The 14,534-nt window shown below is 48.8% G+C and overlaps 3 protein-coding genes across 42 annotated transcripts in view; 2 read left to right on the forward strand and 1 right to left on the reverse strand.

The window, feature by feature from the left end:
• Window positions 1–2,891, forward strand: part of LOC142582141 (neprilysin-1-like) — a 33,571-nt gene extending 30,680 nt beyond the window's left edge. Inside the window, exon 11 of the mRNA XM_075691536.1 lies at window positions 1,855–2,891. Within this exon, the coding sequence (XP_075547651.1) occupies window positions 1,855–2,169 (315 nt within the window). The 3' untranslated portion in view covers window positions 2,170–2,891. The remainder of the gene's footprint in view (window positions 1–1,854) is intronic.
• Window positions 2,892–5,926: 3,035 nt separating this feature from the next.
• LOC142581807 (solute carrier family 22 member 13-like) lies at window positions 5,927–8,957 on the reverse strand. Its single transcript, XM_075691258.1, has one exon. The coding sequence runs from the start codon at window positions 8,784–8,786 to the stop codon at window positions 6,186–6,188; it is 2,601 nt and encodes an 866-aa protein (XP_075547373.1). The 5' UTR covers window positions 8,787–8,957; the 3' UTR covers window positions 5,927–6,185.
• A 5,196-nt stretch (window positions 8,958–14,153) lies between these two features.
• LOC142582290 (cytoplasmic dynein 1 intermediate chain 1-like) overlaps window positions 14,154–14,534 on the forward strand; it is a 102,764-nt gene continuing 102,383 nt past the window's right edge. For 38 of the 40 annotated variants that reach the window (XM_075691800.1, XM_075691803.1, XM_075691804.1 and 35 more), the window contains exon 1: window positions 14,154–14,376. In XM_075691800.1, coding sequence (XP_075547915.1) covers window positions 14,263–14,376 — 114 coding nt within the window. In that variant the 5' untranslated portion in view covers window positions 14,154–14,262. The remainder of the gene's footprint in view (window positions 14,377–14,534) is intronic. The other 2 variants (XM_075691831.1, XM_075691836.1) reach the window with 1 other exon arrangement.

Raw genomic sequence — 14,534 nt, forward strand, 5'->3', positions numbered from 1 at the left:
ACCAAGGACTTTAAAGAAAGGTGCTTAGCCGCAGCTGAACGAAACCAACGGCATATGGTTTGCCGTCACGTGGCGCTCCTAAGAGTATTTTTTTTATATTTCGCTTAGTTAGTTAACTAAGATCCATTATGCAAATTTTTCATATTCAATCTAGGGCCAAGTGCGTTTCGTTGCGTTGTAGAGGTGGTTCAGAAACGACCGATCCAATTTTTTGTTGCCAGTTACACGCGGCGTGGCGATTTTTTCGGCGTTTAAAGAAAGCCCGCGAAGTATGAAATCAAGCCACGTGACCGCGCTCATGCGCTATCGTATTCCAGCGCTCTCAACCGTGCGTCGAGCCTATCGCTTATCAGGGACAACGGCGCTTCCTTTGCGTGTGCCACCGCCACAGATGCTGACGCACTGTGAAGCCGGGGCCTAGAGCCGCGGTCCGCGCGCACGGCTCTTTCGCAAGAAGCGCGGTTAATTGAGAGCCGCGGAAGCCATGAAACAGTTGTCTTAGGACTACGGGAAACATTGCGAAAAACGGCAGTATGACACTCTGGAACAGATAAGCAATTTTCTACGAAGGCTGCAATTAACCTACAGATTAACTATTTATCGTGCGTCACTCACAACACGCTTCCTTTTTCACGACATGCCTCCCATAGTTTACCGGGGAGTCCGTGGAAACCAACTACACGCCTCGTGTAACGCATCTAAATTGTGAGACAAGTACTCAGTCCAACCAGTTTTGGTATTTCTGTATGTTCTACGTCTGCAAATAAAGAATTGAATTATATTCTAAGCACTTGATTTACATACACAGTTCAAACTTTCGGTAGACGTCGCCCAAGCATGGCCCCCATTTTCCTTATAAATGAATTTTCTGCCGTTTTTGGTCTCCTAGCGTAGCGATAAACATTGTGAGCGTTTAATATAATCACTCTAAGCAGGCCGAAGATGAGGGTTGAGCTATTTTCATTTCCCCCGCTCACGCCCTTTATTGCTGACCTGCACCTAACCCATAACATTTTCCACATTTTCTCAAAATATAAGCTGCGTGTCTTTTTCAGAAAACCATGAAGACCGGCACATATCGTTTTTGAGCGGCTCTAGTGCCAATCCTAAAAACATATAAAGGAATACTTGACGCGATGTACCACGTCTTCCTTTCTTTGGCACTGACCATGTCGGGGCTGTCTTCTGTCCGCCCCCCGACGCACTGGCTCAGTGCCATGGCGCTTGAGGTCGTCGATTCGATTCCCAGCCGCGGCGTCGTTCCGATGGGGCGAATAACATCGTACGACGCATATCCAATCACCTCGTATGATCGCTTAAGAACGCATCTGAACCATGCGTGTTCTCATGATCGTATGCAAGAACATTGAGTATGATGTCATATCAGATTTTTTTGCTAGGGTTGCACATGTGGCGACACACTCCGCGCATATTTCTGCGCACCATCCGTCTTCTTATCATCTGGCCCAGCATAACACAGCTGCACGCTGGACTGCATGGTCGATAAAACACAGCGCCACCGCCACGTCACCCGAGGTATGCGTCACCGGCGGTGGCTATAAAAACAGGCTGCCTGGCTGAGAAAGACCGCTTTCTACCTTCCGCTACTGAGACGAACGTAGCGTTGGTATGCCCGTCCGCTGCCATCGTTAGTCGAATAAAGAATCGTTACGTTTTTATGTTGGGATTCGTCCTTCGGCAGACATGACATCCCACACACACAATGCAGGAACTCTCGTTGTGTGCACGTTAAAGAAACCCGGATCGTCAAAATTACTCCCAATCCCTCGTAACTCGCCGTGTAGTTTCGGAACGTTTTTAAAGCCCACAATTTTTCTTTTCTTGCTGCTTAAGGTGTTGGCCCTACAGCTGGGCTTTCTGGCCTTCCGCCGCCTGCTGGCCGTGCGGCGCATCTGGGGCTTAGACTTCCGCCTGTCGACGCTGCCGGAGGTCTCCTCGGACCAGCTGTTCTTCCTCTACTACGCGTTGGATCACTGCGAGCTCAGCGACGCCGTGTTCGAGTCGCACCAGTTCGAGGCCTACCGCCGCCTGCCCTCCGCGGTGCGCGTCAACATGGCGGTGCGTCAGTCGACGCGGTTCGCACAGGCTTTCCGCTGCCCGCCAGGTTCGCCCATGGTGGCAGGAGAGCCGTGTCAAGTCCTACGATAAGAGGATGCCAAGCGATAGACCAGTTGGGCTGCGGACGATACTGATGTGCTTTGCTAAAGCGGCATAGTCCAAACGCGAAAGACGGTTGCGTTTGTGCATTGACGTGTAGCTGTGGTTGCCAGAATTAATGTAACAAAAGTATACTTGAAAATGCTAAGGCTGTGATTTCCGGACTCTCACCGCCATGTTGTTGACATTTGTGGTTTGAAATGAACGTTTGCAATTTCAAAGTGAAGTGGAGATGTGAACTGAAACCTAGAGCTTCGCTTTTGTTAGTGCAACTCGTGGTCTTCGCACGCCGCACATGCAGTGCATCTCGACGCAAGTGTTTCCTGTGTGCCCTTGCTGCGCAACATGGCGAAGAGTAGCGAAGCTGAGAAGATTTAATTTTGAATTATAGCTTTGGGCCGAAAGGAGTGTACGACATAATTCGTTATGGCAATGTATCCACGTGGTGGCACAATAGCCGCTGTTTTGTCTCATTTTTCCGAACATGTCTATCAGCCTGGACGAGATGATTAAACCGTCTTCGTCGCACGCTGCATATTAAAATCTGACGACTGTTATGTTCACTGTAACATTATAGCAGACTTGTTGCTTTACGCGCGGAACATATTGCGATGAAGTTCCACATTTGCTTCTGTCGTCCAATGATAATCTGAAGCATGCTACAGCACCGGAAGAGCATCGCCGTACTCACATCACGGCGGTTGTTGTTAACAAGATGCAACTCAAAAGCTTATCCCGAGTACTTGCCCCCCCCCCTTTTTTTTTGTAGTACAATAAACTTGTTTTATAATAGTCATATTATAACAAGCCAACAAACACTGACACCAAGGACAACATAGGGGAAATTACTTGTGCTGTATAAATGAAATAAAGAAACGATAAATTAGTGGAAATTAAAGTGGATGAAAAAACAACTTGCCGCAGGTGGGAGCCGAACCCACAACCTTCGCATTTCGCGTGCGAAGGTTTTATAATAGTGCAATACAGATAGAACGCTGTCTCCTTTTTTTCTTATCCTCAGAAATCCCTTTGGCTCTAAAAGCACCCGATGTGTACAGACAATGCCATTTACAACCGGCACACGTACTTTGTGTAATTTTACCCAGCCGAGCCGTAATTCGTCAGCAGTCAATATATGCAGCTATGAGAATACAAAGTACGCATATACAACATTGCATATAGGACTCAGGCAAATACCAAGTGCAGTGAATTGCAGAAGAGTACGCATTTGGGCTGGTTGGTTTATCATTACGAGCAGTAAAACAGCGTTAAACAGAACGAGGAGAGGGACACAGACAACAGCGCTGATTAGCAACCAACTTGGTCGCTAGTCAGCGCTGTTGTCTGTGTCCCTTTCCTCGTGCTGTCGTTTAGCGCTGTTTTACTGCTCGTAATGCAGTGAATTAATAATTCCAAGCTAACGCACTTATTCTTCTGCAATATCGAGGTAAGCTTATTTTAAGGAAGTTCTGAATTTGGGAGCAACGAGCTATGGAAAGAATGATGGGTGTAACGTTAAGGGATAAGAAAAGAGCAGATTGGGGTGAGTGAACAAACGTGAGTTAAAGGGACACTAAAGGTTACCAGAAACTCAAGTTAAAGTTCTAGAGCAATGTTCTAGAACGTCTAAGGCGTCAATATAATCGCGAACAGAGCTTTAGTAACCGAGAAATTGAGGTAAATGCATGACACGATTTGAGACCCCCCAGCGACATTCCGGTACTAGCCCGATGACGAAAGGTCTCCTCATAATTTGTGTTACTAATACTCAACTACTCGTATTAAAAATATCATTTCATTCGATTATAAGCCGGAAAAAATGCTACTTGTCTACGTCTATTCGATTCTAGGAAAAAATAACATTTTGACGTTACCCTTCAGTAATATGGGTGTTCGAAAGGTTTCGTTTTCGCTCGACTCTGCGCCGCGCACGCTTTGGAGTTTCAGTAGTTTCGTTATCGCGTCGTGCTGTGAGGGTTCTGCTCGCGAAACTTTCATTTGGAACAAGCAGCGAGAATGCCACGTCCATGTGATGTCGTGGGAATCCCTCGTTGCTTTCCCGCTCCGGAGAGCCGGTGTCGAGGCCGCCGTCGTAGTACGCAACGACGCCGGCAGTGCGAGCCCTCAGAAGCAGGTCGCGCTCGTCGGTGCTCAAATCGCTGAAGTTGAGCCCACCATCGCGAGCCAATCTGTCGGTGTCAGGGTCCATTGCGACGAGCGTCGAAGTTAGCGTCATAGAATGAAGTACCAGCTTATGGGCGTCTTGCGCTGGAGTGTGAGGTATAGTAGCGGCGCCTGGTGGCGGTGCGGGAAACGACATCTGGGTCGTGCCAGCTTGGGTCGTATTGAGCCCTGGCTGTGGCGAAGCACGTTTCTAGGCCGAGTTTTGCGTCGATTCGCACATTTTTATGCCCTGTTGCGAGTGCGAAAAGGCTCGTCGCTTCTCATAGACCACGCCGACCACGCTGCGAGCTCGCTGCAGCCTATAGTTTAACGAAAACGGACTCTCCGTGTGCCGTGGGACGTAACGTGGGACGTAATTCGTTTCTCCTTCCGCTAGCCACCATACTCCCGCTTTCGCTCTGCTGTCGGCTCTGTCTTGGCTCTGTTTCTGGCCGCGCGTTCGCGTTTTGCGCAGAAAAGCCGTAGCGCCGTCTGCGGACGCCGTTCTACTCACCGATGGCGCAACGTCACTATGAGACCATGATGTCAATTCTCCTCGATCGGAGGGCGGGCGATTTGAACTGCGCTAGAGGTACGCGGACGCTTCAGAACGCATTTTCTCTTAAAATAAGTCTCTCCTTGGCACGAAACAAGCGTTTCGAGGTTTCTGGGATGGTATTTCAACAGTCCACGTTGACTTAATAGTAACCTTTAGTGTCCCTTTAATGACATCTTAGTTGAAATCAAGAAAAAGAAATGGGGGGGAGGGGCATGGGCAGGACATGTAATGAGGAGGGAAGATAACCGATGGTAATTAAGGGTTACGGACTGGATTCCAAGGGAAGGGAAGCGTAGCAGGGGGCGGCAGAAAGTTAGGTGGGCGGATGAGATTAAGAAGTTTGCAGGGACGACATGGCCACAATTAGTACATGACCGGGGTTGTTGAAGAAGTATGGGAGAGGCCTTTGCCCTTCAGTGGGCGTAACCAGGCTGATGATGATGATGACGATTTTTATCACTATAAAAGAGCGCAAAAAATGCACTGCTCGTCTGTGCTCAGAGAGCAATAAACCAGAACAGGTGGACGCATGCAATAACATAGACGCACAATGGCCAATTGTGATTGCACAAAGGCTAAAGAAACACTCATGTCATCCTTAAAGCGAATTAACCCCGATTAATGCAGTTTTTGTCACTGCCTAGCAGTCTGCTTCAAGGCAACAATCATTTTGGGTAGAGCAACCACTTCTGGCCCGGATGTGCAGTGGATATATATATATATATATATATATATATATATATATATATATATATATATATATTCCATCGCACGGGGATTGAATTGAATTTCGTCCCTGCTTGAGCCTGGCCTTGCGACTTGTCTGTCCGAAGTTGCAGGCACATGTATTATTTGCACCATATAATAATAATAATAATAATAATAATAATAATCTTTATTTCACTCATGAAGTGAGGGAGTGCGGGAAAAAAAGCTGACAAGTCAGCTTGACTAGTTCCCAGCTCCCCGGAGAACAAAATAGAAGAAACAGAAACACTTTGTGTTTCTGTTTCTGCACCTCCATATGCACCTCCATATGCACCATTATTTGCGTTATTCGCCGTAAATTTCTCGGAGCATTGCTAAACGTCACGAGATCTTGCGCGCAGCTTCGAGTGACGTGTCGCGCATTTTCTCCCTTGAATGAGTTGCAAGCTGCAGTGAAGTATATATACGCTCATTGTCGCGGTACCAAAAACAATGGTCAAGACTGTTGGCGAGATTGGTCACAAACAGTTTACGAACGGTAACGACGGCGAGCATATCTGCGGTCCGGAAAAGGTGTTCAGCGCTTCTCCTGCGGTCGGAGCTCATCGCGGAGGCGTCGTGCCTGCGACGGAATGTTGCTGCCAGTGTCGGCCAGCGCGGGTGCGCTTTCCGGCGGCGACGTGTCCAAGTGCGCGTCCGAGAACTGGTCCGGCAGCGCGCTCGACTCCTTGGTGTCCGGCAAATGCATCGCAAGGCAAGCTGCGGTGACGCACAGTAAAGACACGAAGCCCAGTGGCACCGAAGACGCCGGCAGGAGACCCAGGTAGACGGCCACGGGCGTGGCCACGCTGGCGGCCGCCGAGAAGCACGTGCACAGTGCCATGCCCGAGCAGCGCGCCACCGTGGGGTACACTTCGGCTGTGTACAGGGTGCCGATTGTCTGTGACGCGTCCACGCTGACACTTGTCACTAACAGCAGCGCCGCGCTGCGACCCACGCTGTCGTCATCGAGATTGGCGGCTACGAAGCAGCAGACGGCGGCAAGCACCAGTGCCGAAGACTGGGACGCCCTGCGGCCTAAGTGCGCCGCGGACACGATTGCGATCAACTCGGTCGGGAACGAGAGCGCCGAGGAGAGCGCGAGCAAGGCCGCCGGGTAGAAGTCCAGGTAGTGGATTTTCAGCGAGGCCGCTTGGGCCGCGAATGCCGTCACCGTCCAGAGGTAGCAGAGTATGACGCTGTTCCTCCAGCGGCCCCGAACGCGTAACGTGTCGCAGCAGGCGCCCTCAGTGGCAGGCTCAGCCCGCTCGGCATCACGCCGCGCGCGCGCCAACTTCTGACGCACTTCGAACAAGTTCTCGCCATTGAGCGTGGCCGCGTGCATGATGACCATTTCGGCCTCTTCCACGTTGCCCCGCGCTAGGAGCCAGCGGGGAGATTCCACTAGGTGCGTGCACTTGCGCAGCAACATGACGTATGGCAGCATGCTGGCCAGCTGCAGCGTGTACCAGCTGAACTTTGCCCACATCAGAGCGCCGGCTATGATGGCGCCGAACACTTTTCCCAGCATTGACGCCATGGAATAAAGCGTGCGTGTCTCCGGCGCCAGTACTTCCACCAGGAGCACGAAGCTGGTGTTGAAAAGGGTACTGGTGGCGGCTCCGAGCAGGAAGCGCATGGCGAGGAAGCTGTTCAGAATAGTGGAGAACAAAATCACCAAGCAGGCCGCCAGCAGCATAACAGTCGAAAACTGCATCACTGGCTTCCGGCCCAACCTGTCAGCCAGGGGTCCCGAGACGACCAGCATGCAGATGGCGCCCATCGCGGAGGCGGAGCAGCTGAGCGGCAGGAACCAGGCGCGTTCGCACACCAGGTCGAAGTCCTGGACGATGGAGGGTCCGTAGGCTGAGGGCGCGTACTCCCAGTTCATGCAAAGCACCGTGGCAAACCGTGAGCTGTTCACCTCCGCGTACATGCGACACTGACTGTAACGGCCGTCCTCGGTTCGTGGAAGCATCAGGTGCTTCCATTGCTCCACCGACAAGTTGCGCAAGTTATTAGGCCTGGCGCACCAGTGGTCAACATTGTGCTGTGCAATCTGCAGTGGCAACGTGTGAAAGGGCAGCACGAAAGCAACCAAGAGGGCGAAGTAGAACGTGCTTGTCTGGAAGGGACCGTGCTTGCCCACAAGCTGCGAAGCCTCCTCACGCCGCAAGCAGATGGCTGCCAAGCCGGTAGCCGTAGCTGGTGGCCACTGCGAAGGATCCTGCGGTAGACTCAGCGAAGTGCGCGACATGGAACGCCGGCTGTGGGCCAGGGACAACTGGCTCTCCTGCAAGTCACGCTGCTCTTCGCGCCAACCGGATTTGAACGACTGACCTTGCTTGGGGGGGAGTCTATTGGTTTCCTCGGACCCTAAACTGAGCGGTGCAAGGTTCGCATCTGCGCCGACGACTTGGAGCTGCTCCTGCATTGGTCGTTTAATCCTTTGTGGGGATGTGCTAGAGGGGGAGCGTAGACGAGACAGCAAGGGCGATAGGAGCTGTTGACCCCTGTTCGCCCAGTCACTAGAAAGGGTCCGTGATCGCAGTGACCGCAGCTCCATCAGCTCCCGCAGGGATGCACTCCGCGTCACCGCCGACGGGTAGGAGGCCCCCAATTGCAAGGTCCGCTCTGTGCCGCATGAGTTCGTGGGTGGCACCTGCTGACGCGAAAGTGTAGACGCTTGAGACGGCGGAGGAATCGACGGCTTCGGGTACACCGAAGTCCGCGGCATCCGAGACGCCGACAGCGAAGTCAGCACTTGTGGTGTTGCAGACGGTGCAGATGCGGGGGCAACGACAGTCGATGGCGGCGGCAGAGGCGATGGTCCGGTGGTGCCCATTGACGTCGAAGCAGAAGTAAGCGGCGGCAGCCGAGGGGGCATGACCGGTGATGCAGTGGGTGCAGGTACCTGTGACGGTAGCGATGCAGACTGCACCGTCAGCGAGGCTGCATGTGATGGTAATACCCGTGACTTGTGGTGTGACGACCTCCTTACCGCGCTGCTGATCTGCGACTCTTGAGGTGGCTGAGAAGGCGATGGCTGCTGCGGCAAGACCGATGGCGGCGTGCGGTAGTCGGCAGCCTTCCGCTCTCTCTTGGAGCTTTGGTGCCGTATCTTAGAACCCTTAGGCATTACTGCGTTTGTATCATCACACGAACGGAGCTTGTGCGATGGTCGAGATCACGGTCCAGATGTAGCGAACTCGGATTCGCGCGATCTGCGGTGGGAAGGCGATGCTGCTCAATCCGTGTTCGTTCTTCTTCTGGTGCATGGGCAGTCGACGATCACGAGGCGCTCTTTTCTCGTGATCTTCCTCGTCTTCTCACGACCGTCATTGATGGTGGCGAATCGTAGCTAAGTCCCTTGCGACGAGCAAGAATCGCGATAGTGCCCCCTAGCCATACTTAAGCTAAATAATGCAAGAAAAAATAGGAACATATTGATCACGGAAACTAAGGTGAACGAGGAAGCTACATGTGGCTGTCAACGTAATCTTCTGTGAACTGTGAGGGTGCAAATTATGGCCATTTAAACATGTGCCAGCGCCCACGTCAATTCTTTGAAAAATTTTGACAGAAATTAAGCTTCTTTAGTGCACTATTCTTACTTCAAAGATAAAAAGAAACTCTTGCAGCAGGTGTAGATTCATTAATCAAAAGTGTTTTTACATCTCAAAGAGCATGCAGATCACTATCTTATTGTTTCAAGCTTAGTTTAGAGCAGGCTGTTTTTTTTTTTTTTTGAATGAATGAATGAATGAACAAAGTTTTATTTGGGCAACATGAATACAAGGTTTGCCCGCAAGGTACGGCAAAAGGAGGGCGTAATCCTCCTGACTAAGGCCTTTACCTCGCTGGAGCAGCAGAAGTAGCAGTCAACAGATAACAAAATACAACTAATAAGACACAAAACTTCAAAACTATTTACAGCAAAATTTTAAACACAATGAAAAGTATCAACCGTTTGCCAAATAGCAAGTAACTAAATAAATACAGCACAGGAAAAATAAGAACATTCTGTTATTAACAAAAGTTATACATTCAGAATAGAACATTAATAACATAACTATTGACATTTGGAATACATACCCGAGGGACACGTGTTCCTTGAAGGTCAACTGCAACGGAATTTCACTTTGGGTGTAAATTGCCTATGAATGAGTTTGCTGCATAGCGGTTTTGGTTTCGAAACCAAGGTCACCCGCCCTCAGGCGGCGCTGCCGCAGCTAGCCGTGCTTATATAAGCGAATGTTCGCAATAAAGTTCGTTCTTCGCCTCAGTACTAGTTTGCGTCGCCGTTCTCCTCCTCTCTCTTCTCGTTTTTCTTCCTTCTTTATGTCGCCTTCCCCTTCCCCTTCCCCAAGGCGCTGAGTCGTGTTCTAAGGGCTACAGAAAACAGCGTCCCTTCCTCTTCACAATCACATGCTCTCTCTCTCTCCCGTCTGGCCGCCGTCCCGGCGTTCCCCTGCGTTCCTCCCCATGCACGGCGCTGGCTCCATGGCGGCCGCGCCGATACGACAGAGTTGTTATATGTATACTGCGAGTGATATACGTCTGCTTCAACGTTTTCATATATGTATGTACTCATCATTGTACCTACTCTCCTCCGGTTCGATCTCTCCTCGCGGTCTAGTCAAAGCTATACAGCGCTTGTAATTGCCCAATTTTTTAACAGCCCTTAAATAGCACTTAAGCAGACGACGCGTGCACCTCTAGAGTTTTAGCGGATATAAGGGTGTTCGACTAGCGATATTGACATATGACATGTGAAGGCGTCAAATGGCTCATTGAACGAGAAAGCCGGCGTCTGTCGTTTGTAGCAGCGGAACGGCGGATACATTCCGATTGGCTGCGACGCCACATCACGAGCGCGCCTCGACGGAACAGCGTGAGTGAAAGGGAACACCTGCTGCTGCGCTAGCCGCCAGGTGTCGTGTGAGGGGAGAGGCGTCACCGCGACGCCACATCATCCTCGCTCTCGGAAGCCTCACCCCAACTAGGCTCAGCTGCTGCACACGCCTGCCAGCCTTGGTAGTCGCTACTGCTACCTCGATCTGGTTGCGCAGGACGTCGGTGGCATGCAACGTTGGCACCGCAGGCTGCTGTTTGCTTGTTCGGGCAGCAGGCACCGCTATGGTACATAAGTAGCAGCGCAAAACTCGAAGGACCTCTCAGCGGCGTTCAGTTGGGCATGTTGCACAAAAAGAAAGTAACAGCCAAGACGCAGAACATAAGAAGGAGACTAGCAAAGCGCTGCCTATCAACCAATGTTTTATTACGCTCACAGCACATATATACAGGTGCACGAAGAGGGAAGGAGAGAGGGTGAGCTACATGACAAGAAGTAAAGACATTATATTGAAAATCAAGATCACTAATTGAGCGCCGACATCAATGTGCAAGGAGCGCGATTTCCTTGTTTAGGAGCGTCATCGACGACCCTGCGCTCACGCACGTGTAACCTTTACCGTCAGTAAGCCCGATGTATCTCTCGCGCACGCTGGTCACAAATGCTGCTTTGCACTAATTAAATAAAGACTTGCAACCGCGTCGATAGCAATGCGCTGCTAGGTGGCTGCCTACACTTCCTTTCATTAAATTGGATTGTTCTACGAGGTTGTCGGTGGCACAATGGCCGGTTTGGCCGATGTTGCAACGCCTGCACGAAAGGGGGATTTCACATACATCCTTGGGGCAGCAGTCAATAAATTTATTTCTGTGTTTCTTATACATGCGTAACCTCGTGACTGCTCTATTCACTTTATGGCACATATTGAAAATTAGTTTTCTTTTTTTTTTTGCGGAAAAAACAACTCTAATGCCTGCCTTCTCCACTACCTTTTCTGCTCGATGATACACTCGGTGCAGATAAAAAATAACCGCGTTTCTCGGCGTCGAGGTTTCGTGTTTTTGATTGTTTATTTCTCAATTTCTTGGCCGTTTTAAGTCTGCTAAGAGACATTCAGCAATGCTAAATATCAAGTTATCCCGAAAACCGGCCTTTATTAGTCTGAGCACTTGTGAATGCACGGTGCGAAGGTGAGACCGTGACTAGGCAGCCCCTAAACATGATTTTGTTATCGCTCACTTGACTATCTTAGGATGTGCCGAGCTATAGGGTAGGAGGCTCTTCTTAGAATCGGGGGCATGTTTCCAGCACCCGTAGTCTTTAGATAAAAGCAATTCTGTGTCAACGAACCTAAGTTTGTAATCGTTTGAAATATCGAATATTTTCTCATTTCCAAGTACAGTTTGATTAGAGCCCAATTTGTTAAAAATGAATTATTTCCATTAATTGATACATACATCTGCCGTTGTTCGCAACTGGACATCAGGTGAACTGAGGATCTTGTAGATTAGAAGGAACTGCTTTCCGTTACCTGGGCCAGAATAAGGCAAAACTATTCCAATCTGCTTTTATTCCAAATCTTCCATTAGCCCTCCGTGATATATCAAAATGGCTCGGGTTCAGCCACTTGTGGGCAACTTCCACACCCATATAGGCGGATCCCGAGCCCTTCTGAGCTATCGCGGAGGTCTAATGGAAGGAAGGCAGGAAGGAAGGAGGGAAAACGCTTAATTACGTGAGAAGTTTAGTCCGAGTCGTCCTCACTAGTGGAGAGTATTTGGAATAAAAGCAGATTATCTGCCACGTGTGTTAACTTTGGAACCAGTGCTATGCTTATGTGGGTGTTCTTCTAACCTTCTGCGGTGGGCGCAGTACGTCTAGAACCGCAGCGTCCTGCGCTCTACGTGGTTGTACGGGACTGGCAGCTACGCATCGTTATGCAACTTCCCAAATAACAATATAAGAGTCGGTTTTGGCACTTAACTTGGTGGAGCAGTAAACGAGGGATCCAAAAGAACTGTGATTGCTCCGCAAATATATATTTCTCTGCATTTCTTCCAGAGCTAATTAAAAGAAAAAACGCTACTAGAAATCTTTATTTTAGACTTTCGCTTGTTTACTTGTTCTTGGCAGTGTTCCTCCTGCGCTTCTTTTACACCTTGTTTCATTTCTCTTTTGCGGGTTTATCCGTTCTTATGGCGAACGGTGGGCATTATTGACATTTACACTAGTAAAGGTACCCCCCCCCCCGCCGCCCTCCTTTGCACAGAAAAGTTACCTTGGGCAACGTTGCCTTGGGATGCCCCCCCCCCTAAAAAAATAATAATAAAAAAATCCTGGGTACGTGCCTGCACCTGAGCAACAGGATAGGAACAGCTTCAAGCGGAAATCGGCTAATTTGAGAAAGCTTTATGAAAAGCAAACATCAAAATTCATATTCACGCTAGGGTGATTTGAATGGGTAGACACCCGATCCAGACGAAGCTACAAATGGCCAGGGTAACGCAAGGGGACAGGCTTTTTTCAGAAAGAATGCTTTGCAGCAAAATAAAAATTATCCAGAAAGAAAAAAATAATGCTTTTTATATAATTATTTCTGTCTGAAAAACGCTTTTAAGAGGAAGCTTTAGCTCGGGTGCTCCTATCTAAATACATGTAAAAGCGGAATTCGTTTTTCTCTGCAACCACTGCACCAAATTTGACGAAATTTGTTGCATTTAAAAGAAAAACTTAAAATCTAGTGACTGTTGGTTTTGAATTTTTTATTTAGATTGTCAACTTTTTATTAAAAATTGGCAAATATCAAAAATTTTTAAAAACAAAACGATCAAGTTTACAACTCTAACTCAGCAATGAGAAATAGTATCACAATTATGTGAATTTCATCTAATAGTACATCTAAAGCGGACAAAATTGACATGTTACACACAAATCCTAAAAAACTTAGTAATATAGAAATATGACTTTTGCAGAACCCTTGTAGACAACGTAACAAACACACAGGATATAAATTGACATATCAAATTTGTTCGCTTTGAATGATCTAATGGATGCCATTTACAGAACTGTGATATTTGTTTTTGATGCAGAGGTATTCATTTATAAACTTCGTGCTTCCATGTTTTTTTTCTAACATTAAAATTTTTGAAAATTGTTTTCACAATATTCAGGACCTAAATAGAAATTCCGCGACCAACAGTCACTAGAATTTCACTTGCCCTCTCAAATGCAACAAATTTCATTAAAATCGGTCCAGGGGTTACCTCAGAAAAACGTTTTTGCGTTTTTACATGTATTTGAATAGGCCGCGTCGGAGTTGGGCCCGAGCTAAAGCTTCCTCTTAAGATTCCTTTACAGCTTCGTGCTACTTTTCGGTTTTTTCCCTTTGATTTCATTTCCAGATTCTTGCGCAGTGTACCAGTTAACCTGTTCAAATGTCGCGCGTTCATAATTTTTGTTGCTCGCAGCGTCTCTTCTTCAACCCACTTGAACAAACTCGCCATTTTAAAAAAAAAATATTCACTCAAAAATCTTAATTAGAGTAGATACAGCAGTTGTTATATCAGTTGTTTGCACAAAAAAGCAAGGGTAATTTGCGCCAGAAAAGAATTGGTAGCGCCCTCACACTAAACATAAATATTCATTCTAGCCCGCAGTTGGCGTGGCCTGGTGGTAGGACAGCTCGCAGCTTTTGGGTGTTTTCGGTGTTAGGGCTGCGGCCGAAACTCTACAACACCGATTTCACCGCAAGCTACTCACGATGGAGGCCAGAAGAGCGGAGTTAGAACGGAAACGCCAGAAGTTAGAGCAGCTACGTATGGAACGGCTGAAGAAAAAGGAGGAAAAGGAGAAAAAAGACAGCAGGTTGAATGACGTAAGCCGTGGGTTTTCTCCCGTCTCGGCTCATCTGCTGGGGCTCCCTAAGATGCCTCAGCGAAGGTGTGTCTCGCAAGCTGCAAAACAGTGCTGGTCTCTAAACCCGCCTCAACACCTTGCAACGCGTGATCGCGCTGGTATAGCAAAACGACGGGT

Source organism: Dermacentor variabilis, chromosome 5 (assembly GCF_050947875.1).
Source record: "Dermacentor variabilis isolate Ectoservices chromosome 5, ASM5094787v1, whole genome shotgun sequence".
Taxonomy (NCBI): Eukaryota; Metazoa; Arthropoda; class Arachnida; order Ixodida; family Ixodidae; genus Dermacentor; species Dermacentor variabilis.